Source organism: Notothenia rossii, assembly GCF_949606895.1.
Source record: "Notothenia rossii genome assembly, chromosome: 9".
NCBI classification, from domain to species: domain Eukaryota; kingdom Metazoa; phylum Chordata; class Actinopteri; order Perciformes; family Nototheniidae; genus Notothenia; species Notothenia rossii.
Window position 1 is genome coordinate 8,735,495 of NC_136907.1, and position 27,548 is coordinate 8,763,042.

General features: G+C 39.4%; 1 protein-coding gene across 2 annotated transcripts; it reads right to left on the bottom strand.

Annotated features, from left to right (window-relative positions):
* Positions 1-642: 642 nt before the first annotated feature.
* grm5a (glutamate receptor, metabotropic 5a) lies at positions 643-26,192 on the bottom strand. Of its 2 annotated transcripts, none has more exons than XM_079649712.1 (18): positions 26,080-26,192; positions 24,961-25,272; positions 24,741-24,874; positions 23,840-24,101; positions 23,289-23,403; positions 20,978-21,227; positions 14,062-14,297; positions 13,837-13,958; positions 13,632-13,756; positions 13,380-13,548; positions 10,490-10,616; positions 9,177-9,294; positions 7,780-7,966; positions 5,805-5,963; positions 5,325-5,450; positions 5,014-5,196; positions 4,754-4,920; positions 643-3,768 (listed from the first exon to the last, which is right to left on the bottom strand). In XM_079649712.1, the coding sequence occupies exons 2-18, from the start codon at positions 25,186-25,188 to the stop codon at positions 2,889-2,891; spliced, it is 3,588 nt and encodes a 1,195-aa protein (XP_079505838.1). In that variant the 5' UTR covers positions 25,189-25,272; positions 26,080-26,192; the 3' UTR covers positions 643-2,888. The 2 variants fall into 2 exon arrangements, with proteins under 2 accessions (XP_079505838.1, XP_079505839.1); XM_079649713.1 differs by lacking the exon at positions 643-3,768 and adding an exon at positions 3,776-4,150.
* Positions 26,193-27,548: the final 1,356 nt, after the last annotated feature.

The following is a 27,548-nucleotide window of genomic DNA, read 5'->3' on the forward strand; positions in this document are numbered from 1 at the left end:
GGTAGTAAAGTATGTAAACATTTAGAAAAAGAATCCTGGCATATTATGTCAAAATCCCAATTCAACCCCTGAATACAGAGGTTTCACTTTATTCAGTCAAACAGGCAAATTGCAAAAATGAGAGTGCTGTTTTGATTCTCTGGGGGAATCAACACAATGTCTAGGTCTAGGATGTAAAAAGGGAGTTTGCTCACATACAGTACATCCTGTCACTGACATCCTGCTACTTCTTGCCTTTATGTAGCTATAGGTGTAAACTTTATTCTCCCCTTTGGCAGTGACCTCTCAGCACAGCTGGACAACATGGCTTGGAGGTAAGGCAATAATGATTAACTGGTTGTTTTCTGTTGCCTATGAATAGACATGTTGGCCAAGTTGGGTCGCTGTAAGTTGTGGTGCAGTTGAATTGGAATACCTTATCATTCACAGTTTTAACAGTAGATTTCACCCTCAGATAAACAATGTGGCGGTCCATTTAGGCCTTTCTCTCTCCCTAAGCTCATCAAAGCCAGTGGCTGCTTTGCTTTCCCCATCATCGTGTGAATGTTAGGTCTATAATGTACAACAGACAATTAAATGTTATGTTATTTAATAAAGAGTGCCCCAGAAACCCTATTTCTTTATTAATTATTGCAACACGATTCGACACAATTATCTTCATATTTAGAGAAGGTTCACAAGTAACATGGTCTTGGGGAGTGTATAAATAACGCTGAACATGATCCAGTTTCTTGCAATTATAATAATTATGGCTCCTTAATAGAATACACATTTTGATATTTAAAAAGGTAATTTAAAGTCACTTTGAGACATTTTATTCTAGTTCCAGTTGGGCTTTTAACTTTAAACAGAGAAATATAATATAAATCATATAATAAGGGGAAAACATTTCATTTTTTACAATGAATTGAAACAATTAAAAGAACATATGTTGCATTTTGGTTGTAAACCTTTAATTCAACATTAGTTTAGATTGCAAATTATGAAATGCAGATGATAAATTAAGACAAACATCTTCTCTAGATTGAATAATTAGCATAAAGCGTAGTATGCAACTGCAAAAATTGGCACAAACCTGCATGCAAATATGAGAATTACTCATGATAATTTTAACAAACTAAAGCCAGTAGAAAAATTCTTCAAATTTGAAAAAAAACATGAAAACAGTTCTGTCTGTAAACATACAGAAGAAATATGTTTGTTAAACGAGCATAAGCTAGCTATGACATATATATCATCAGTTACATCTGCTAGCCTGACATTGTCACTATCATCAGACAGTCCAAAATGCAGATATAAAAAAAGAATGTTGAATAATTGATCAATAACATAGTTAAATGTCATAAAATATTATAAAAAAAGAACATCCTCCTTATAATGCCTGCACCATGAGCCCATTCATAGAAACATGTCATTTACCGCAAAGACACATTCGCACATACAGAGTTAAAAAGCCAGGCGAGAGTTTTTTTAATGGATGTCTGAAAAATCTGGTGCATTTTCAGTTTGCTTCTCTTCTCCTAGAACTGATATATGTGATACAAACACATCAATGCACCCACACATGGTATCATTACTTTGCTACTGTATATATTCATCTTATTGGTTTAACATGTAGAATATCAAAACGAAATGCATTACAAATGTACCTTAAAGATTGCAAACCAAATCCTGACATCATGCAAACTGAGCCAACAAAAGACGGTGCTCATTCGGCAGTTATGAGTTAAAGTCAAGGTATTTTGGTTCAGACACATCCTGAGGAGGAAGATCGTTTTGGTCCACTTATTGTACATTCAGCTAAGTCACTTCTAGAGAAAAGAGTCAAAAACACATCCAAGTAGTCCATGTCTTTGTCGGTTAGACACCTGATGACGTTGAGTCCATTAAGACAAGGTATTTTCACTCTTTTAAGACACAAAGAGCTCTTGTCCTATCAACATGGGAGGGGGGTTCATTCTTTCTTTCCAAGAAAAGGGAGGGTCATTGAGAACTTTCCACCCTGCTGTCTGATTCACCTCATGCAGCATCTGTACATGTTCTCCTCTAGCATCAGGATTACAAAATGCTTGCTTAAGTCTTTCAGGACTGAAAACAAACAAGAGGTCAGGAAAAAGAAGTGGAAAAATAACCTTTTCATTTCAGGAAAGTTATCTTTTATCTTCTATACAGACGCCATCATGCTGATACAATCGGCATCCACCAGATCTCACATTATTAGAGATATAAAAAAACATCACATGTACAACAGCGATACAGTAAGCAATAAAAACAAATCACGCTTTTTGTGTTCATGATAATATGTGATGCAAAATATACAACTGAAATACAACTATCTTAAGAGTTATTAATAATACCTGTAGTTACCTAAAAAGAAAATCAAACGTCTATTTGAAATTCAGTATATAAGCCATTTTGGCATAATCAAAGAAACACTGAACATAAATATTTGGTAACTTAGGATCAATGACAAAGTTATAATGAAATAAAAATGTAATAGGCAATTTCACATTTGTTTTCTCAGCTTATCAGTATGTTCTTTGGAATTTGGAAAGTTGAAACAATTGTGACAGTTATCATAGCATTTAAAAGTGGTGTAAAATGCCCGTAAGTGTTTTTTAGTTGTCAAGTTTTTTACTCACTTGAAGACAAATGATGACTTGCTTAATGTAATCCTTTTTGTATTGGTAGTCTCGTCACTGATGTGTTTTCTGTCAGTCCTCTCAATTGAGGCTCGTGTGTGCGCATTTGAATCCAATCTGAAAATGTGTTGTTTTTTATTTCTCAATATCCATGTGTAGAAAAAGCAATCCAAGAGTCTGGTCCCATCTAAAGAAAGTTTAAAAAAAATACTCCAACAAGGGGAGAAAGGTGTGCAGAGAGCAGGTTTAGAGGGAGGAGGAGCTCTGGCTGTAGTGTCTCAGCAGCAGCTGGTCGTACTCAGCCTCTGAGGCGGGGGACAGCGAGGGGGTGGAGCTGCCGCTGGAGCTCAGAGATGAGTCTCTAAACGGGGAGGGGGGCGTCAGAGCCACCAGCTCCTCCATATCCTTGGCTCGCCTGCTACAAGTCCCAGCCAGGTGCTCATAAATCTTCCCTGCTGGTCGACTCTCGCACAAACTGGAGACGGCTGCGACCTCTGCATATGTGGTGACAGTGGAGGGGGCCTCTATGCTCCTGGATGTTTGGTACTGAGGTGGGCAGGGGGGGGCATCTGCATCTGTAGGAACAGCAGGGGTAGACGTGGGGCTCGCGGTGACCCCCCCCGGCAGCATCATGGTGTTCAGCTCGCTGATGTTGGCAGTGAAACGGTTAACCACGCAGCTGATTTGGTCCATGATACAAGTGCCTTGAGCTTGGCCTCCAATCATCCCTGTGCCGATGTCCCCTACGCCAATCACGCTAATGTCCCCCCCGTCCAACATACAAACATCCTGGTTGTTGTCCCCTCCTCTTCTTCTGACGCCTGCTCCGTTCTCAGGTATGTAGGTGGGTAAGGCTCCCCCGTCCTCCCCCGTCTCTCCTCCCTGGAAACCCCTTGGCGACCGGGAGGGGGAGCAGGTGAAGAGTGGAGGCACATGTTGGTCGCCATACTGCTCTTTGACCACGGTGTCCGCAGGAGCGTCCCCTCCTTTAGAGAACGGCTTGATGATGGCCGTCTGGTTTACCTCCACTGCCTCCTTCTTCTTCACATGAAATGACATCCTCTTCCATATGTTCGGTCTGTAGCTGCGTTCGTTCTGCGCCCATGTTACAGATTTTCCATTGGAACTGCAAAACAAATGAAAGACATTAGATAAGAAGTGATGGTAAATATCCATATCTTCTATATAATAATACATGTATATACATTTGAGTGCTGACGTAAAGTACATGTTGGCAAATAACGTCTTTTACTATAACACCAGGATTAGTAATTTCCTGTTCTACTTCTTCTCGCTTGAATTTCTTCCATCCCCCCATTTCATCTTTAGCCGTCTGTGTAAATTCACATCTCCCTCCATTTTCTTTTTATCTTCCCTAGAAAGAGAATTCCTTAAGGCACTGGCAGCGAGTCTCCTCTGGGAGTACTTAACCCAAATGAGGTAGCCTTTTCGCAGCTCGGGGAGCAGTTTTTTCCTGGCATATTCACCCTGCTGTAGTGGAATCGGCTCTGATTTACAAAGAGACAGTTGGAGAAGAAACACGGATCATTCATGGGAATATCTTAGCAGAGTTTGCTTGTGTATTCTTGTACTAATGGACAGAATTCAGCAGAAAAGGATGCCAAATTATTGTGCAATTATAGGCCAAAAGATGACATGATATAAAATCAGTAAGTAAATATTGAAAATGAAATGATCAAACAATTAGATGAAAGGAGTACAGAAGGTGAAGACTAATATTATAACGCCCTCATGAGATTTATTTTAGAAAAAAATCCTCTCCTGTGTAATAGCTGAAATTTATTTTTGTCCTATCGGTTTTGTCTAAATGTATTTATGCTGCTTTTTATATATTTATTGATGTACAGCACTTTGGTCAACTCTGTTTTTATTAAATGTGCTATATAAATAAAGTTGGATTGGATTGGATTATAATACGTTAAGTATCGTTTCTTATTTTAATTGCCGGGGAAATGTAGAAGAAAACATCATTTAAGATTTCAAAATGCAATATACAACATTCAATTAAATATTCATTGATTAGAAACTTAACGAGCTATTTCAAGGAGGTGTTGTTCCTCTCCTCTATGCAACTGTATTTACTGATATACCTGATGTCCTGCGCAGAGCCACGGCGTCGAAACAAGTTGGCCATGCTGCTAGTGGATTTTCCGGTCTTTGTAACTTTCTTGGCATCGCCGACATGCATGCGCACCACTGTTGATGTTGTGAAAGCACTCCGGACATTTTTCTCAGGTTTGGCCAGCATGATGTATACCTGAACACGAAAATGAACAACACAATAGCTATCAGCGACAACATGCAGAGTCTAAAGAACATTCTCAACCGTGTGATGTTTTCGTTGTCTTACCTTTGGCACAAACATGCAGCACAGAGCCACCGTGGCACTGAGGCTGACACTGAAGCACATGGTTATGATCTTGTAGTTGGAGCCGAAGTAAATTGGAACAAAGGCCAGCCAGATGATACAGGTGGTGTACATGGTAAAGGCAATATACTTGGCCTCATTGAAATTAGCTGGAACATTACGAGTCTGAGGGAGAAAATTAAGAACAGACATTTGAACAACGGTGTAGGCTGAAGATGAGACAAGGTACAAGAAAGAAAACCATGAATCTTTGCATTGGGACTGTATTAATAACTAGGGGTGTGCTGAGGTACCTTGAAGGCGTAGAAGGTGCAGCTCAGGATAAGCAGGCCGTTGTAGCCCAGCGGCGCCACCACCCCCAGAGTGGTCAGATTGCAGATCAAATGCACTTCACTGATGCTCGGGTAGTCATAGATCACCTAGGAGGAGAGAAAGGGAATCGATCACTCTTTGTGTCAACCGTCCGTAAAAATCTCCATTTCAAATTCTAAACGTATACTTTTCTGGAGTATTGTATCACAAAAATATGATAGAAAGTCATCATAGTGTATAATGTATACATTAATGCAAACAACGTACTGTACACAATATCAGTTTTTTTTATTATTGCACACTTACTATTGTGTCACAATTACTTTTTGTTTTACTTTTATGTATGTACCATGACATCGAGTCAAATTCCTCGTACGTGTCAACCTACCTGGTAATAAACCAGATTCTGATTCTGATCTAAATGAACATCGTTGACACTGTAAGAACACACTCTTATATACCTGTGGTGGCTCTATGATAAGCAGCGCCACAATAATCCCAAACTGCAGCAGTATGAGTAGGAAGGCGATGACCAATTGTGCGCAGGCGGACATAAAACGAGGTTTCTTGGTGCAGATCTTCTTCTTGCTGCCTGCCAGGATCCGCGCTATACGGTTGGTCTGGATAAAAAATAGATTCAATGGTTATGAAAGGCTTCGATTACAATGAATGTCGATAAAAACTGCTCATGCTGATTCATAATGATAATCCCCTTTTCAGTTTTTTAGATCTTGAAACCTTAGCCTCAACCTACACACAGAGATTAAACTTCTAATGTACTTCTCTAACAATTGGCCATCATCCAATCTCTGGAGGTAGCCTTTTTACTCCTGCACTTATCCTCAAATGCCATTCTATTTATGCTAAAAAACATTAGACTGCGATAGTGGAAATTAGACAGATCACATGTTTGGGTTTGCAACATCATCGACATCTCTCTTCTGCCAAATGGTCCAACAAACACCGTTAGCAGCTCACTGCATGGTTGTCTGTTAGTTCTCCACCACCTCAGTAAGTGCGTAAGACGAAATTAATGGGTCATCAATAGCAATTTTGAGTGTACATTTCGTAGTTTGTTGGCAAACAATACAAATCAATACCAATACCAATTTGAGATGGAGGTGTAAAACTCATTTTAAATCAGGGGTGTCCAAACTTTTTTCACCGATGGCCACATACAGAAAAATATACGAAGGGCTGGGCCGCTCACTAGAGGTATATCGCCTCATAAGTTCAGGTATAAGTTAGCAAAATCAATCAAATGTAGGTAAATGATGCTTGTGAGTGTTGGCAGCTCATCCCTTAAAACAGAAACCTCAGATTGATTATAATAAGGAGAAATAGGAAGGATGTATTTCAAGCTTGTTATGTAAACGAGTCATTGGGCATTTTTCTTATCAACTAAGGCCCCGGCCCCACGAGGACGCATACGGCTAAACGCATAGGATTAACGCAATCGCAAAAAAGCTTCCGTCCACACGCAATATTCACCGGATAGTGTCTGTCCCATAGATCTCATGCAGCAGCTGATCCAGTAATGAGTGACCTGGCCGACAGTAAAAATAAACATATTTATAACTAGTTTAGGTAGTTTGAGAGGTAATTAAAATAGCTAAGGGTGATGATCTGACTTGAAGTGTGTGTTTTACTCCGTTCCCCGCTGCATCACAGTGGGAGGAGCTGCAGGTGAGCAGAGCTGCGTGTCTCCTTCCTGTCAGATTAGACTTCACTCGCGTTTATGTCCATATCGACAGAAAGATAAATAATCTGAATTCAGTGTGCAGTTTACTTTGACGTGGGGGTGAGCAGCGGGGTGGGGAGAGGTGGGGCTATTGCGTCATCATTATCAGAAAATGATCGTATAGGGCGCACACACGGAGCCGTTGGACCCCCCAGAGCGTCGCGTATGCCGTTCTATCCACCTTGGGACCCGTTATCATTTCCGCAGTTGTTTACTGTCATATTTGGTCGTCCTCGTGTGGCCGAACGGTCTATATGACAATAAACAGTAACGCAAACGACCGTTTTCGTCCTCGTGGGGCCTAAGATATGTTAGAAAATGTTTCCAACTTTAATTGACTGAATGTATTTGAAAAGTTATCATGAATACTACTGATTAATATATTTTTATATTTATAGTTAAGAAGTACAATATAAGACAAGCACAAGTTTCATTTGTGGGCCATATTCCATTATACTTTTTTAATTTGATGAGGGCCGATTCAAAATGGTCCGCGGGCCGCATTTGGCCCCCGGGCCGTAGTTTGGACACCCCTGATTTAAATGATAGAATAAGGCTGCATTGTACAGTGTTACAGAACAATACACTGATGTCAAAGTCAGATGGCTTTGTGAAACATGACATTTACTTCTACTATTTGAACTGTTTATATGTTTGCCTCTACCTCATTAAAATGAACTAAAAAAAGAAAGTACCTTGGTGACGAGTGCAGAGTAGCTCATGGCGGGGGACAGGCCGATGCCCAGCCGCTGGAGGTAGCAGTAGATGATGTGGGGCTTGGCGATGAGGCTGAACGTGCAGAGGTAGCCCAGGCATATCCCAGCCAGGATGATGTAGCAGAGCTCACGACTGGACGACTTCACCACCGGAGTGTCCCAAAACCTGCAGATCGATAAGATTTCACGTAATTACCATAACAGATGAATTAGTAAAGGTATTGATAAGAGAAGATAAGATGGACCTTTGTTAATGCCCATGGGGAAATTCAGGAGTTTAACAGCAACAGTGAAAGGATGAAAAACAGGACAGCACAGATTTACACAGATTAATAGATAAACATTTAAAAATGATAAAATAAGTATAAAATAAGAAATGAATTAGAATGAACATATACATATTGGGTCATATATACATATTAGATATATTTGATACTGTCACACCCTGGCCCTGGCTGATCGCCTCACTCCCTCACCTGTGTATTTTCGCTCCCTGTTAATCACCTGCCTGGCCTCAATGAGCCTCAGCTGTCCCTAATGATCACTCCTCACCTCTGTATTTAGTCTGTGCTGTTTCCTTGGTCAGTGCCAGTTCATCTTGTCTGTATAGCAGAAAGTGCTCCATGTTACTCCCCTGATGTAAGCTATTGTTCTAGCTGCTTAGCATTTGTACCAACCTAGTTGGTTGTTTTTCGTTGCTTCCAGTCAGTACATTTTTTGATCATTGCCTTTTTTATTTTTACCTTTTGGATTAAATGCTTGACTAAAATACCTTTTTGCCTGGTTGTGCTCTTGAGTCCTATTTTTTGCTCGTGCCCGTACTTGTGTCTGATAGATCCAATATGTATATGTTCATTCTAATTCATTTCTTCTTCATTGCTTCTGCACAATGATATTCAACATATACAATAATGTGCATGCTCACGGTTTTCAATCAAGATAGCATAGAGTTAAAATCTTATTTGTATGAATAAATTGTATTTCTATATTTTTTACATTTGAATATATTTTCACTTGGTGTCTACTGTAAATAAGGCCTGCATCACACTGGTTTACCTAGTACAAAAATTGGTTGTTTGAACCATTGAGAGTTAGAGTTAAACTGAACCATTGTTATTTTGTTATTATCTGATGTCATGACATAATATCTCAAGATGTACAACTAACTTATTAGTAGCTGTAAAACATAATGTGACATACAAAAACAAACTTATTAGAAACACAAAGTGACATGCAAGTTCAATTTGAGTTTGATGAGTAATCCAACCGTCATATCGAACATAAAAACACAATGCTTTTCTAGTCATGGTTGTTAAAGTTAATCCATTAACATTTTGACTGATAATTTGACCAGTAAAGCTATGGGCTGTAATTACTTGATGAAGACCGAAGTAACAAAAAGTGTAGCCAAGAGGCCCAGGCAGGAGAAGACCACCGCAGCGATGGGCTCTGGATCCCCCCAACGCACATACTGCACCTGGATCGGCTCACAACCTGCAGCAAACAGAGAGAGGAACGGGAGAGAGAAAAGAGACAAAGAAAACTTCAATTGTTCTGTCTGCAAAAGGGACAGTTAGATGTGTTACAGCCACATGTGTTTCGGCTCCATAGCTTCTCTTGGATAACTGGACTTAAACTCAGTGTACATTTATATTTAGTGTAATATCAAGGTCAAGGCCAATGTTCTTTATCTGTCATACGAACATAGCTACAGTGTAGTTATGTCAATGAACATCTTCTCACAGGCTTCTCCAACAGAACAACACAATAATACAGAAAAATATAGTGCAAGTAAAGAGTAAATAGTAAATACAAGAAGAAAATAGTTAAAAAAAAAGTGAAGTAGTGAAATAAGAGTCTATATGCAAGCTATTGTGTATTCCTTACACACTTATATTTTGTATTTCAACATGTATATTTTCTACTTTTTTTAATGCTATTTTATTTCTATTTGAGATGTTTACATTTTGAATTGTTTATTTCTAGTCTTTTAATTTCTCTAATGTACAATGCCTTGTGTTTTTATGCTGCTGCAACGCAAACATTTCCATTGAGATCAAAGAAGTAAATCTTATCTTATCTTATCATATCTACTGCACTATTTACCCTGAACAACAACTTGTTAAGGGTAAACATTCAATGAATGATGCGGTGGGGAAATGAGAGTGGAGGCAATTATATTTTGTGAAACATTAAAAGCGGTCTCTGAGGGATCAGAGAGAAGACAGGATAAACACACTGCTTTTCTCTTATGTAGGATACACATAAACAACAACAGATGAACAGAATGGAGACAATAAGTGTTTACAAAGGGGCAAGAAAATGGGTTTCAAAACATTCGACAGACTATTGAGTTAAAAAGGCTTCAGCCAAATGCCCAACTCAAACAAGGATCTGAAGTACTGAGGTGTGTTTGCATTATTTGTGTGGATTTCTGTGTCTTACTGTAGTTTAGAGTCTTGTCAAGTTTTTTGAGGTTGTCGACAAAAGATGTAAGGAGATAGGCGCACTATGAGAGTGTGAACCAGATTCAAGGCTCCTCCAATCTGTTTGGTAATATCCAGTTGCATTTATCAGACACTTAAAGAACGTTTCAAGGCTTTATTGTTATTTGCACGTTAGCTACAGTGTAGATATGGCAATGAAAATCTTATGTCACAGGCTCCTCCAACAGTGCAACATATATTACCTGTGAGATCATCTGTTGGCCAGAAGCCAAGGACGCAGGCTCGACAAGTGTACTCATCAAACACAAACTCGTTCTCTTTGCAGGGAGTGCAGGTCCAACAGCAGCTCACCTCTCCTTTGCGGATCACCTGGAGACATACACAGTAGTAAAAGGGTTGGGAAGGTCTCAAAGCTCTAATGGCACTTTGCGGTAGCTAATCTTACACTCTGACTGCTCTGTAGGACAGGGGAATTACGATGTCTTCATCAGGGGATCAAAGGAGAAAAAAGAGAAAGATGTATAGAATACGTTTATCCTTCTTACATTTTTAGCACAAATACCTGTACTTTCTACTTCGTACATTTTCCAAACAGGCTGGTTCCTTTAGTCTGAATGTGTGTTTGGTGGCGTGATCATTATTATTTAGAGTCATTGCGTGCCTATTGATTTGAACACGATCCGTGTATCCATCACTTCCTGGTCTTCTCTAAAGAAAAGCGACCAATGAAAACGTTGTCATGTTGCCGTTGTTCAGCATGGAAACATTCATTAGCTAACAATGACATTATTGTTCTATTAATATAAAGGGAGGTCAGGTACTCTTTAAAACAGCTGGTAGTTATGGGTACTTTTTACTGAAGTACATTTCAAAGCCCAAACTTTTTTACTTTTACTTGAGTAAAGAAGTTTAGTCAGTACTTCTACTTTTACCAGAGTATCTGTACTTCTACTTGAGTAAAGGATGTGTGTACTTTTGCCATCTCTGGAAAACGTTATGTTGTTCTTAATCGTAAAAACATGTGTCGCCTGCATGTTACAGTAGTCCTGTGATGGTAACCATGGAGAGGCTTCATAGGTGGATGAAAAGGATTGAAATTGGGAAGTATTTTATTTGTTAAGAAATGCATTGCTAAAATGATAGGAGGTAGGGAACGACTCCAATGTGTTCTCAAGGTCAGCATGGGTAAAAGAGAGCCAAGTGGCTGGTGGAGCCGAGCTATGCAGCGTGGGCTGGGGTCTGAGGCCTGGAGGTGTAAAAAGCAGGTCCCCTCAAATTGTTATGTGTGAGATTCGCGTTTTTAATTCCCCACAAGCTGCCACATTACTGGGAGTTAATGTTGAGTGTGTAGGAAGGGTTTAATATCAGAGACTTTTGGGATGATTAAGAGAAGGCAGGCTGCCGTGTTCTCCATGGTTTGGACGAGCTACAGGGAGCTACAGAAGCCCAGATGGGACGTGATTACAGCTTGAACAAAGAGCTTTTCTGAGTCCCCGGTGGGATACTCGAGGATATGATTGGACCAATTTTTACAGATTGCAAACCTGTGGGCCCAAATCACGATCATGGGTATTGCTTAACCTGTTAAGCCCTGAGCCTGTTTTTCAGGCCTCGGGCTCGAAAAGGACATTCCCAGAACGACTATATCTTCATTTCTAAAAAGGGATAAATTAATAATCTTTTTTCTCAAAGCAATGATAAACCTGTGAGTTGGATGTAGAAAAGTCAGAATCAATATAGAATTTTTTTATTTTAAAGTAAATTCGGATTGAACATAGTAAAAAAATGTAAATTATAGCGTCCGTCCAAAAAAAAAAAACATTACTTACAGTATAGTGAAAATCACCCTTGGATGATGGGATCAAAGCCTAAAAGCTTTAGGAATCCAAACTATAAAATATAATAAGTACCCTGTATCAAGTTAAATTTGACCTTTTTAGAGAGATTTAGAAGAAAAAAACCCACTTCTGGGGTCATTTGGGTGCATTTTCCATATCTCTGATCTCCCTCGGTCTATTTTGATGATTGACATCTCCTTTTAACCGTTAGAGCCAATAGAATCGAGGGGAAGTTCCTCAAATCCATCTAAATATTACCCATTGGTGAATGAGTGATGCGTAGCCAGAAAGCCCCAGAACTGGAAGCACTCATACACTCTAGTAGCTATCATAGCAGCTATATATGAAAACTCAGTTTTTCCCCATAAATATGACGATGGATTATCAGTAATCATTTCAAAGTGACACAGACACATTGGATCAACCTATGGATTAACCTTTAGCAGCGTTTTTATCGTTTTAATGCCATTGAACACACATTTTGATCAGAACAACAGCAAAGGTAAACAATGTCCCGTGTTTGCTCCGTAAAGCTATGCGTGGTGTGATGTCTGGGTTTGCTTCCCATGCATTGATCGCTCAGGGATGATACTTATATTTCTGGAATCTGTGGAATCTCAGCTTGCTAATCGATATCTTGTTTGCAGATCCGCTAAGTGCGTAAGCCTTTTTTCGCTCAGGGCACATTTAGACGCTTCTTTTGAGACTTGTGTTTTGTTTCGGTAAAACATTTTCATATCTTCAGTTAGCTGAGTTTCTTCCCGTTAAGTGGGTATGACACATCAATAGGTTTTTAAATGTTAAGAAGCCCTGAGACACAGTTTCGTGAAAAAAAAGGGGCCTCCGGGTTTAACAGGTTAAGAGTTTTCTTCTGTAAAATGTCGACATGCTCTCTTGTCTATAACATGAATGAATGATACCAAGTCTGTGGTTTGGAGATCATCATAATGAAATGGCTGCCAATATATGTAAAACTGAATTTCCACGGTATGACATACGCTATGAGTCTGAATAACCTGAAAAGGTGATATATATTTTATATGCAAATAAAAGGGAAGGTGTTATAAAATGTCCGGTCATGTACATTTTATTGATAAAGACCAAGAACACACATTTGTCTCAGGGGGGGGCCTTAATGATTAAAATAAAGACCATTTATATAAAGAAGAATAAATGATTAACAAAATGAACACATTTATCATTACTTTATACAAATGGGTTATCATTTAAATTTAGAATAACTTTGCAAAACACATCTTATCTACAGTGTAAAACTGTGTGTTGTAGTACATACCTTGATCTGTGCCTTCTGGCAGGGCTCAGAGCACACTGACTGGATGATTTCACTGGTGTTACTCCAGATTTCCTCATCGTTCATCTTCAGGCCACCCTGATCCCAGCTTCCCACATGGATATAAGAGAATTCATCCTCCCCTGTCTCCTTGAAGTTCATTATTTCATACCTGAGGCACAAATACAGTGTGCATGAAACAGCACATGCACACATTCATAGTTCCCTTTGTACTTCTCCCACCATAATCTTTACCTGCCAGGTGAGTCTCCATTCTGGTCAAAGTAGATGGTCTCCCCAGACACACCAGTAAAGTTTGTTCTCATCAGGAACTCAAGCAGCTTGCGGCCATCGATAGGCCGCATGTTCTCACATAAACCCTGGCACCAGAAAAAAAAAAACATTTTCAATACTGTGAAATGAGAAAGCATGCAAATGAGTACACAGTACATTAACGTACCTTATATCCCGGACAGAGGGATTGCTGCATTTCGTGCAGGCCGTGAGCCATGGAATAGATGGCATTAATGACGAAACCCATCTTGGTGTCTTGGACATACTGATGGCGCAGAGACTCTCTCCCTGTGGAGGACAGAGACCTGCTCATAAGAAGAAACCCAATCACTGTAATCCAAATGTTTAGGATGTGTATAAGGAGGTGTGTGCTACATGATGTCGTACTAACAGGTGCATGTGCGGTTGTACGTGAGGCTCTCCAGCGGATGGCCCCGCAGCCGGCACTGGAAGCGATGCTGCCAGAACTCGGGGAACCAGGGGTTCCTCAGGTTAGCGTCCGGCTTCAAGTTCAGGTAATAATCGTCGAACCAGGTCACGTATGCCGACTTTAACTTTATAGTGATACCACCAGCTGCCTCCCTCTGGTAGCCATCGGTAACATCCGACCGGTCTGCCCAGCCGTCACTGGAGAGGAGGAGGAGAGAGACACGGAGGAAAGTACAGCACAACATTAGTGAGGATAAGGATTACTGATATGAGGCTCTATTTGACATGTTAGTTTTAAACGATTGTTGAGTTTGTATTTACATTAATAGTCTTTTTCTTTTTTTCGTAAAGCTTTTGATTATATAATCGTTTAAATTAAAAAATATGTTACAGGCAAACATAGGAATAATAGAAAATGTGTTAACTATTCCTTTTTATATACAGCACATTGTGTACTATTTTGAGCCTCTTGGTAATGCTTGCTTAATATTGCACCCACACAAAAATGTCATTGCTTGGATAGCATTGTCGCCTCAGAAAGATTTCTTATTGTCTTTTATCTTTGAGGAACAGAGAACCCTGACACAGAGAAACAAAAAATTAAAAGGCAAAATGTATATTGTTTATTTTGTATAAAGAAAAATCAGAAAAAAGGACAGTTTCATCCCCTAACTAACACCAACACTGTAGCCTTTAAACCTAGTCCACAAATACACCAATGAAACTGGTTTCACCAACAGACCAGACTCGACATCTTGAAATAGCCAAGATCAGCATTGCAGGGGGCAAATGTTGCCATAACAACCAACATTAGCTCATGTGAAAAAAAATACTTTTAGGCAACATGATTCAACATGTAGGGGTTTAACTAAACACAGAATTATCATGCGTACTTCATAATGTATTTTTAAAGAGGAATAACACCATGATGGCAGTGACTTTTAATGTGGCCTGCTGGAGAACAGCTGGGTGATTGCACAGATTGAAAAGAGACAGGTGGTGTCTCGCTAAATAAACCTAATGAATACTGTGCGGAGAGTTACAGTAAAATAAAATATTTCTTATGATGACTCAGATGTACCGACACACCATCACACACTGGGTGATAAAAATAAAAAGTATTTGCTCACATATCCAAGCTGAAGATTTCATTTAATTTGAATTGTGTTCAATTGCAAAGATAACTTGAAAACTGTAAGAGATCCAAGGTTGATGGTGCTTTCAGGACTTATTTTAAACAACATGTTTGGCGTTGTATGACTTGTTTTGTATATATCAATTCCATGGTCACAAGTTTTAGTTTGCAAAGTTGGTGTCTGAATGCTGAGTAATACAATCTCCATAGACTGAAGGCTGTTTAAATACCATTTAAATGAAGAACTTACTGATTTAATAACTTGAGGAGCAAATATCTCAATATCACAAACAAGTTCCTATGCACCAATCTCTCAATGCATTATAAATACAGACAAAGCATGGAATGAATTTTACATGGAAATGTTAAGGATTAATCGATTAATTTTATTTTATATATACTGTAGGAACTTTGATTCATCAACACCTTCTGACTATTATGACAAAAGATGGTCAATACACTTTTAACAGCAGGAAAACAGCAGCATCTGCAGACACATTTTTTAAAAACAACGAGCTTGGACTAAAAAAGCTATCTCATCAGTGAACGGTTGAGATGATTTTGCTCCATCTATTATTATCCCTCCCTCTGGACACTACCATCACAAACACAGAAGGCTGCTTACACCTCCACCCATGTGCACACATGTAAACAGGCACACCTCACTCACACAAATAAATGAACTCCTCTCTATCTATTCTAACTGACATAAAAAGCAAAGGAAGTCATTTTTGAAAACTTAGCCAACTGAGTTACACAACAGAAGTGTGGGTGTGTTTTTTTATGATGCTTGGTTCTCTTGGTGAGAAAGGAGATCATTTTATAACACATCCTTAGAGAAGCGAGCACAGAAATGGTATGCTGGCATAAAAAAGACAGGAATGGAAATGAAAAGCATGGATGGCTTTGACTCTGGATAGTTTGAATCACTCTTGAACGAGAGCTCTGAAACCCACACATCGACCTGGGAGGGCAATATGCTGTATGCAGCGTGTTGCTACACCACCTACAAGCTCCAAGACACACAAGTGTGAGCTCTCTCTCTCACACACATACACCCACACACAGAAACACACACATTAGTTAACTTTTGGCCAGATCTTCACTGAGTGGACACTTTACTGTGTAGTGGTACTAACTTGAGGCTGAATAGGTGTCCATTCCTATAATTAAACTGAACGAGACATGAAAGAAAAAAATGTAACTACTGTCTGAAGGTAACAGAGGAAAAACACACAACCTAAGCAAGCTTTGTTTTTCTGTTTTAAACTGAATCATTGTTACATTGTGACTGAAGGAATTGCCAGTTGTTAGCAGCTTAGTTTAGTTTACAAAGATAACATGATTAGTGACTAAGAATCTTTAAACTGAACAGCATGGTTGAAATCCACTAAGTGATAACTGATTCACACCTATACAACTAAATCATAAATTAAAGGGGCCGCATTATGTTTTCTTCAAGTTTGTATTTTGTTGGTCGAACACACTTATTGTAAGTCGCTTTGGAGAAAAGCGAATGTAATGTAATGTAATGTAATTATGCAAATGTTTAGGTTCATGTTTGTATTGTCTCCCGCTCATTGTTTGTTTGTAGCCTTTATTCATTTGTGATATTGGGCTATATAAATAAACATTGATTCATCCAGCTGAAATCCCATTGAGATCAACAATCTCTTTTTCGAGGGAGACCTGCAGCACATTGGTTACACATGTAAACATAAATACAACATAATTACAGGGGTACCATTTACAAACCTATTCACAATGACAGGTACCATGAGTATCAAATATCATTTCATCCATCCGAGCTTTAAAATGATGCAATGGAACCAAAATGCTCAGTTTCAAAATGTTTTGCAGAGTGTTCCAAGCTAGAGGGGCTGCGCACATAAAAGCTTTAGTGCCTAAAACAGTCCTAGCACTTGGCACATGTAATAAAAACACATCCTGGGATCTCAGGCAATAGCTACTTGCGGCTCTCTGTGAAATCAGAGAGCAGATGTAAGGTGGTAGTTTACCCAACATGGCTTTATAGATGAGCATGTACCAGTGACTGAGCCTCCGAACAGTAAGTGAAGGCAGACCTGCCCTGGCATACAGGGTACAGTGATGAGTAAGTGCTTTACAGTTAGTCACAAATCTCAGCGCACTGTGATAGGCGGCATCTAACTTGATCAGGCAATGGGCAGGTGCATTCATATAGAGATCACCATAGTCCAGCACAGGTCAAAAGGTCACACAGCCTTTTCCTGGCCTCAAGCGAGAAACAGGACTTGTTTCTGAAAAAGAAACCTAGCTTCACCCTCAGCTTTCTAAGCAGATTATTGACATGAAGTTTAAAAGAGAGACAATCATCAAGCCAGATACCAAGGTATTTATAACAGGTAACCACTTTGAGTACTTTTCCTTGCGTAGTAACAATATCCAAAGCAGTCTCTGGTGTCTTTTTGGCTTTTGAAAATAGCATTATCTTAGTTTTTATCAACATTTAAAAGAAGCTTAAGCTCAGAGAGCTGAGTCTGAATAATATTAAAAACAGCCTCTCATTTAACAACAGCCTCCTGAATGGAGGGACCTGCACAGTACATCAGGGTATCATCCGCATAAAAATTTAAAGTTGCTTCATCCACATTTTCACCTAAACTGTTTATATAGATGGAGAATAAAAGTGGACCTAAAACAGAACCTTGAGGAACACCATTTGTAATGTTTAACCACTCAGAAGAGAGCCCATCAAACTGAACACATTGGGACCTTTCAGAGAGGTAGTTCACAAACCGCCCCACTGCATGGCTGGATATGCCAATACTGAGAAGCCTCTGCTTCAGGATTTGATGATCGACGGTATTGAAAGCTTTGGAAAGACCAAACTCTGCACAACTCTGCTTTTTGAATAAGATTCCCGCAATATCATTCACCACTTTCATTGTCGCAGTGATGGTGCTATGTTGCTTTCTGAAGCCTGACTGATGTTTAGACAGGATGTCATTTTTACATAAAAACACCTTTACCTGTTCACTCACTAGGCTTTCAAGAACCTGGGCCAGAACTGACAATTTAGAGATGGGCCTATAATTATTTAATAAAGTGGCCTCCCCACCTTTTAGTTTGTTTGTGCTGAGGGAGAGGTTAAAAAGAGAAGTAAATCTGCAGCTATCTTTAAAAACAAGGGTTCTACTGTACGTTGTCCGGACCAGCCGTTTTTTTGGATCTAACTTGGTTAAGGCTTCATGAAGGACTTCAATAGTAAAGGGAGAAAAACTGAAGGGGTTTTCCAAACCACGTTTTTCAGAGTCACAGACTGCTGTGTTCACAGTAGCAGTTAGTAACAGAATCAAAGAGAGAGCCACACGACACAAATTGCTCGGTAAAACAATTTAAAATAGCGGCCCTGTCCGATATAGTGCCAGATGCTGTGGTAAGGCAAGGAGGTAGCTCATTTCGGATTTCACCGGTGGATAACGATTTTATGGCTTTCCAACATTTTCTAGGATCATTCAGGTTCTTTGTGGTAACTGACAGATAATACTGAGACTTAGCACTTTTGATTTGTGATTTGAAGCTATTCCTTAGCTGCCTACATCGCAGCCATTCTACCTCTGAGCCTGATTTCCTAGCCTTTGCCCAGGCCTTGTTTCTCTCATGAAGGAGACTAGACAGTTCAGCAGAAAACCAAGGATTGTCTCGTCCCTTCACTCTAAATTTTCATAAAACCAAGATAAAAATAAGACCATGCAGTTTCTACATCAGCACATAGATCGATTTTACCCCAATCTACTGGGACATGTCTCCATGCGTTAAGGTCCAAAAAGCTCTTTATTTTTTTTCATACTGCCTGTGCTGCAGCACCTCTTTTCACCCTCTGTCTGAAACCAAAGCCCAGTCTGCTCTGTTTGGTTAGCTGGCCGGGTCTGTGTGATTGGTCAACCGCTTAGAGATGTCCCGCCCTTTAGCCTATCACGTACAAAGTAAAAGCGCAAGTATTACACAGTGATGTCACTATGTTACAGAAGTAAACAAAGGAGTCCAATGGAGGCGGGCTATAGGGGGGGGTGCGAGAGAAACTTCCTATGGAGGGAACTTTGGGAGTTTTGCCTTTGCATACCATTTACATGCACAAAAACCAATAAAAAAAAGGCAAAATACTTCCTCTTTATCTCAAAACCTCAGGGTGTCACCAGAGAAAAATGTAAATCCATTAAATAGTCGGCTAAATACAAAGAAGGACAGTACTGCACCTGTGTGACTCTTTGCCTTCCTCGTTTTGAGGACAAAGCCTGTTAGAATATCACAACTCAATGTCTTTGTAATATATGCAATAACTGTCATTTCTCAACTTCTATACGTACAGTCTGAAGGATGACAGTGGCTTGGCAACAACAGTTTGAAATCGGCTTAGGCAGTGCTGGCAACAAAATACACACACAAAAAATCATTATCTTCTCCTTCAGAGTGTCTCTTTCTATAAATGGAAACTAAGCATGAATGCACTGCGCACATACAAAAACCTGGTGACAAATCTTCCATGCTGATGAAAAGGATGGAGGATAGGGCCAACAAAGTGAGGTCAGAAGCGCTGAAGGAAAGCAGCATTAATAAGACACATATAAATATAACAGTACGGGCTTATTTTTGATCGCACAAAAAGACACATACATTTGCCACCTTAACCTGGATTATAGAGCATAGTGTTTTGTAATGTAGTTCAAGGTTATTTTATGCTTCCTGCTGTCAGGTTTGAGCGACAGCCTACATGTGGCTCCTAATGAGGAAAGGCATTTATAGAACACGAGGGACGAGAGTGAGCCGGAGAGCTAAACCTTAAAATAAAACATGTTATTCTCGGAGAGTGTGAAACCTCCTGCTAAATCAACCCCCTCTTTCCCATTTATTTTTTTGCCTCATGTTTTTAATTGCGTTCTGTCCTTCCTGCATCAGTTGCCCAGTCTTTCTTTTTCCCGGTTCTTAAATCAATCTTTAAATGAGCCAGCACATAACAACATTTGAACTGGTTACATTTCCCTAAAAGAAACAAAATAACGATTTAGTATGTCGTTACATTGCTACATTTTTTGTAATGAATTATTATTGGAAAACCATCACTGCTGTATTTAGTTATCCACTTTTAATAAATAATACCTGGTATGAAGCGCCAATACCAATAGTGTCCTACTAAATATAGATAATGTATATATATATGATTGAATCTCAAGCACATTTGTGCAGGTTGAATGTGGTTATATAAAAAACCTGCATGAATAAAACTAATTGTATAACAATTAAAATAATTGTTAAATCAAATCAAAGCAGCTTTTTGGCAGTTATTCCACGAATAGCAACAAGTACAGAGATTGAGACCAAATGAAAAAATAGTCCAAATACGAAGGTATTTTAAGATAGACTTTTGCATCTCACTCATCTTAAATTAGTTTGTAGCATAGTGTCACTTGTAAGAAATAAATACAAAAATACCTTTATTTTCCTAGACCACCATGAAGTTGATGGATGCGATGAATTTGATAACAGGGATGATGATGATGATGATGAGAAGACAAAGATGGCCCCAATGACAACAAACACATCTTGTCTGATGATGCTGGACATCTGCAGAGACTGGATTGGAAATGACTATGAAGAAATCTGAAGCACAAATATTTCAGTCAATTATTTCAACTGCTGATGAAAGCAAAACAAAGTGTCCATTAGAAAGAATACATTCTACGCAGCACAATCGCCCACTCACCTTCCAATCAGCAGGAACTCCCCCACAAGACGCTGCCGTCTCATGGCCATCAGTATTCCTCGGACCGTCATGCCCTCGCAGAAACAGGCCACCACCCTGGCTTTGGGCAGATGGGCTCGTAGTTTCTGTAAAAGCTTATCAAAGCCCTGTTCGCCTGCGTTGCTGTAAATCTTATCGGAGTGGGCGATGCAGATCCCCTCTTTAGCTGCCATGTCTTTAAATGCTTCCATACCACTCTCACCATAATTACCTAAGAAGGGGAACACATGCATTAAATGGTCTTTCACGTTGCGATATTTCATAAACATTTATGCATTTGTTTCTTGTTTTTCTGCTTCCCACCCTTTCAGTCTGTATGATCACACAGGCATACACGGGGTGTGCACAATGAAATACTCTGATGTAATGCCGGCACAACACTGTGAATTTGTCCCCATTATGGCAACTGTCAGGGGTTACATTTCCCTGTTTTTGCTCAAAATGAGGTCACCTACTTTCTGTTGCTTAGCGAGTGTGCTCTCACTCTGGGCAAGGCACCGTTTGAGGCATCCTTTTTTTTCTTTTTTTTACTACGTGTGAGTTTTACTCTAATATGTGGCATGCCTTCTTGAGTAGTAATTTTCTAACTGTGTTAAACTGTTACCTTGATTCAACTCCCCGTTAATGTGTCAAGAAATGGGGCTGCCATTTCTATTTGCATCGTAATTATTTATTAATTTTTTTCTTTGATGTCATTGGGATTTCTGTGCCTTCATCAGCGCATTAGACTATTTTAAAGCGAAGTGTTGTGTGCTTTGTATGTGGGAATGCTGATATAATTAACTGGGTTATAAAGCTTGTTATTAGATTATGCAAATGTCATGAAGAATCACAAGCAAGGTGCATTTGTCAGATAGGGCATTAAAGTCACTGTCTTGGTATAACATAGATTCGAAACCCCAGAACTGAGCATGGAAATGTCATATTTGTTTATCTTGTAATACGCAAAACATCAATACGGCTGTCTAGGTAGTGTCAAATAGATCACAAAAGAGAACAAATAAATATGTATGGTGATCATATATACACACAGTTTAATTTGTTAAACAGTGACATCCTACTGCCTTCTGGACTATAGCAATATTCTGCAACATAAACAGTAAAACATAAGTATTTTATACAAGAATAGCTACCCAGGGCATGAGGTTTTTGTCCTGAAAGAGAACATTTCAGCAGACCTCTTCTCTAAATATCATCTACAATATGTTTTTATTCATAAGGACAACACTTGCCATCAAAACACATGGCCTTGAGCCACCAAGCCCTTACAAAGAGGCAGTAAATAGAGGGCACGGTATCAAATATGTTGGGTATTTTTGACTGAGAATGATGCCAATACAATATATTCTGTCTCTGGTGAGATTAGTGATTCAGGGGCTGGATGTGTTGAAGCTGTGATATCCCTGTGTGTTGCTTTTGCCTATAGTTCAGGGGGTTAGGGCTGCTTTGAACATCTGCTCTACAAAAATATCCTAGATCCACTTGTGGTAACAAAAAAGGAAATGCACTAAAGTGTTTAAGCCATCCTTCACATACACATCCGTCCATTCAAACAAAACAAAATGTTAAAGTTGATTGTTCCCTATAACGATGGGAGATCAATTGTTGGTCTCCTATCTTTTTCACTGTATTAAAAGATAGCATACAATAATAAAAAATAAAAAATGAAGGGTATAACGAGACACTGCTCTGAGAATGGGATCACTGAAATAAGTGGACACGGTGCCATGCTTCCCAGAGAGTTCAAAGCCCATGGCAGATGTTCCCTGGGAAGCTTTGCCAATAATGAACAGGATTACAAAGAATATTTAATCAGAGCTAATTTTATATGAATTTGATAATAACGCATAGATATAATGGCCTCCCCTGTACAGTAACAACTCAAATGTGATGTTTCACAGAGGAGTGTGTTCGTGTTTATGTGTCCCCAGTGTGCTTGAGGCTATTCACACTGATAATGATAGTGGAGATTCAGCTTCTTCTTCTTCCAACGGTAGGTCAGAATATTAGTGAGTATAATTATAATATTTCTTCAATTCTATTTCAAAGAAAAAGATGGAAAACGACTGAAAAAAAGAACTAATAATAAGAACTTAGTCAGGCACTGCCCACAAAAATGCAGATGTTCTGACCCAATGTAAAACACGAGAGAGAATATTGTATACACAAAGACAAGTGTAAATAACGATGAGAGAGGTATGACAGGAGAGTGACAGAATGACACATTTTAAGCTGTAACGCACACTATAACACACACTATACACACTCTTACCTTCTGTGTGTATTGCGGACACGTAGCTCCAGTTGTATTTCTTAACAATGTCTACCATGGCTTTGGCCTGTTGCATATCGGATGGCACCACCCTCATGAAATACTTGAAAAGGCTCTGTTGAAAGGAATACATATGTCCATAAGTCTGGCAGTATACCTTTCCGTCCATTATAACCCTTATTATAAATAAACATCATTCCAGTTAAATTCGATGAACAAAACACCCTACATGCTGTGTTTTTTTTTTAATTATTTAATGTATTCTACCTGGCCTATTATCACCAGCTTTCCATTAGTTATATTATATAACCATCCTGAAGATACTCAATGAAAAGTCTGCCCTTGTAGTTGTCATGGCTGCATAATAGACACATGATAATAGAGTTGCAAGTACAATACAATGCAATTAGGGAAATATATATTACAATATATAATATATATACAAAACCAGTAAGCAAATGAAAATACAACATTTGATGAAGACATTTTTGCAGCCTTGCAATTCAATATGAAGATTTCTAAAGCCTGTTGTTTGTGTTAACTGGTCTTACCTTGTCACTGAGGTCCATGCTGGTGGCTGAATAAGCGATCTGTGGGATGTTGAAGAGCTGAAGGAGATTTTGCACCTGGATGGCCACAGAGCTGGATCCCGGTCCAATCATTCCCACAATGGGCTTCTTTGCCTGCAGCAACATGCTCCCTGCCTCTGCAGCGCACCTGCCTTGGCTCTCCTCCTCTTCGTTAGACACTAGTGTGTCCCGAATAAACTCAATACTCTGCTCCAGCGCCACCGCCGAGTGCCAGCATGAGTCCCTGATAGTGTTTAGGCATGCATGATGGGAAAAGGTGACGGTTTGGAGACGCCAAATAGATGATTTGGGAAAAAACAAAAAAAAGAGCTGTGAGCAATGTGGAGTCCAGAGTTCAGCAAAAGCTTAATATGAGTCAGTCACATCAATCTTGCAAAGTCTTGTTTGTACAAATGTGCCTTTTTGTGTTCCCCTGCTGTGTTTTCACAGCCCTTATGGAGAGGAGGAATCTTTGCAGCGACCTACTTCTTCAAGATGCACATGGCATTTCGGATACATTTGACTGCAATCTGTCAGCCAGCCTTTGTTAGTTGGTCAGATTGACCTGTTGGTCAGTTTGACCTGTGTGTCAGTTTGACCTGTGTGTCAGTTTGACCTGTGTGTCGTAAAACCTGAAATTCTATTTGATGTTACAATAGTCAATGGGATTTCATTACCTACTCATAAGAAACATGTCAATCTTTTCTTAAGTCTTTCTTAACTCCACCTGCCAGTAGCCAGCCCTCTTCCCTTACCTTAAGTCCCCCTGGCCAGACAAGACCCTTCTTTTGTATAAAGTTCTTCCTTGTGTGGCCCATTTATAATTTAACAGTAAACGTTGCAAAGAACAACAACATCAGAAGTTTTGTAAATGGTTTCGGACCTGATCTCGCATCCCAGGGTGATATTGGGGAGGATAGTGGGGTCTGCGTTGATTCGATCCAGAGTGTGCATCATGGCCTCCACTCTCTGGATCCCATACTGCTCACGCACCGCACCACACTTTCTCTCATGGACCTGAGCAAAACCCAAGTGAGATTGATGACATCACATATACTCATGTGGAGAAAATGAGCACATACGCATGAACACGCAGCATGTACCTTGTCTGCAGGTGGTTGGTGATGGACGGAGAACAGAGCTCCTATAATGATGTCACCAGGGATATGTGTCAATACCCTTCTCTCAGTGTTTTGGGCATTGACCCCAGCCCGCTCTTTGAGGCCCAGCCAGCCGGGATCAGCTCCCAGAAACACAGTCACTGCCAACAGCCTAACATATAACCCTAATTTATTTCCCATCCCTGGGTTTCGCCCTGCTCCTCCAGCCATCCTTATTCCTCTTAGAGCTGACGTTCTGATGAATGTGCTTTCTCTGGCACGGTGCTCTTAGTGTACAGGGTAAAGGTTATATTCCTGAAGAAAGGGAAAGGGGTAGAAGGTGAATGAGCTCAGGGTGTAAGCAATTGTTATTTTACCAACCTGACAAGAACCACTGACGACCATTATAGTTTGTTTTTCTTAAAACAGACTTCTTATGTAATTAATATAATTTGAAAAAAAAAAAAAAAAGATTCAGATTATTATTTTAAGAAACTTATATTTGAATAATTCCTAATACTGTAGATAAGGACCCATAGCAAACATCTTATCTTTCCATTGATTTTATTGTATATTTAAACCGTGCCAAGGCTACTATTAGGTACTAAGGTTCTCCCATTACAGAAATACATTGATATTTAAAATGATTATTCGAAAATAAGTCATTCGAAAACAGAAAACAATGATATTAATTATTAAGTAAAACAATTGGAATGGCAGAATAAAAACGTGAGATATAGACAAAAGTAAGCTACACCTCTTCCTTCTGCACGTGAATATTATACCAGACTGTCAACTAGGACCTTTTATTATAAGACTTACTCAGTTGAGTCAGCACATGTATTTTAAGTACAGTGATAATGGGAACAAAGAAAAGTAGGTTGGTTATATTTCACAAATGCCAGTGTATTTACAACTTTCTATTCCCCACTTAAACATGTCATTAAGCTGCTGGTGCTGAAATTATGTTGGCAAGGCTTCATGCAACTTTTAATAAATTACATCTGGGCTTTGTGTACAATGAAGAATACACACCGTACGAAAACATCGCTCCTGAATTTAAGAATCAATTAATTACGTCTGCGTAGCGCGCATCCAAACTAAGAGACAACTTCAGCCTACCTGTTTTCTGCCCGCAGCCCTGCAGATGCCATCCCTTTTGAGAGCGTTTCCATCACAGAAGAGCAAAAAGAAAAACGCTGCAGATTTCTGCTCAAGCTCAGTCTGGCGCCTGGTTACAGGAAACTGCAAATAGCAGCAGATAATATAGCTCGTTATTGGAACATGTTTGACTTACTGACGCACACGGCGGCCCCCCTCCTTCTCCACCCCCTCCTCCTACTCCAAAACAGTGGAGAGCATGGAGCAGCAACAGTGACTAAACGAGCAGAGCTGTGGAAAGCTAAGGGAGCCGAGCCACAGAAAACGCATGTTTAGCATGAACAAAAAGTACACACATATAAAGGAAAAATGGTAATTGTTCACAAGTAAGTCAATGCAGCAATGGTGTTGAGGAACGTGATGATCTATATGCGATTGGTGTGCAATTAATTGGTAAGGCGTGATTATTTTTTCACCTGCACTTGCAGACGTGCACATGCAGCATTCACTGTAATAACCGATTCCAAATGGTCCATGCTTTAGTTTGATTTAAATGGTTTTCTTTCTGACCTTCCTGTGCTTGAGGAAATGTTGACTGTGTGATTGAAGGAAAGAAAAAAAAAAAATATATATATATATTCTCCTTAATGCCTCATGGATTGCGATTAATGTGTCATTAAGTCTCTGTGTTCAAATAGATATGGTTGTGGCTCTGAGCTCCAAAGAAAGTGATAGTATCAGGACAGAACTATTTCTCTCTCTTGCCTCAGGTCCAAATGATTCCTAGAACATATGAAAGGTTTGTCTTTTATTAAATGAAGTGTCTCGTCCAATTCCATGTATTTCTTTCTATATTGTCATGAGGGCCAGCATTTGAATCAAAGTCAAACATCAAATATATTCTGTGGTAACTAGAAGCTCTTCCCTCTAAATTGGAGAGAATATTGATGAAGATGTGAATTATGAATAGAACAGAACAGAACTCTCTTAAACAATTATGTAATTTAATTATACTATGTCTGTCTTTATATGAAGTGGAAATCTAGGCAAATACACAATCTGAATATAACAAAGAACACAATCAGTATAGATACATTTAGCATGGCAACAACAGTGTGTAATTAGGGTATAATTATTCCATCTACAGAAGAGAAAGTCAAAATAACTTATTTACATTTCTGAAGCTTCATCAGACATGAGAACACCTCCACAATGTAAAGGTGAATCCAGAAGCTTCTGATGTAAGACGCAGGGATGATCAAGGCTTTCAGCAAGCCCCCAAATAAACAAAAGCATTTCCAGCCACAGTTAATTAGCACAGTGAAAATGAATAATGATGCATATCCAACAACAATCTTTTCGCAGGATGATTCGAAAGTCTAATCAAATGGAGGTCAAATATGTGCTTGAGGATTTTTCTACATGGATTCATTACCAGGAGCCAAATGAATGGATTTCTCTCTGCAAAAAACAGGTTTGTTAGTTGCCTG

Excerpts from the sequence above, each read along its gene's own strand:
- grm5a (XM_079649712.1), bottom strand. The coding sequence starts at position 25,188 with ATGGCTGGAGGAGCAGGGCGAAACCCAGGGATGGGAAATAAATTAGGG. Across the intron at positions 23,404-23,839 it reads GCATGGACCTCAGTGACAAG|AGCCTTTTCAAGTATTTCAT; the intron begins GTAAGACCAGTT and ends TCCTTTCAACAG. Across the intron at positions 9,295-10,489 it reads GCCAACAGATGATCTCACAG|GTTGTGAGCCGATCCAGGTG; the intron begins GTAATATATGTT and ends TGTTTGCTGCAG.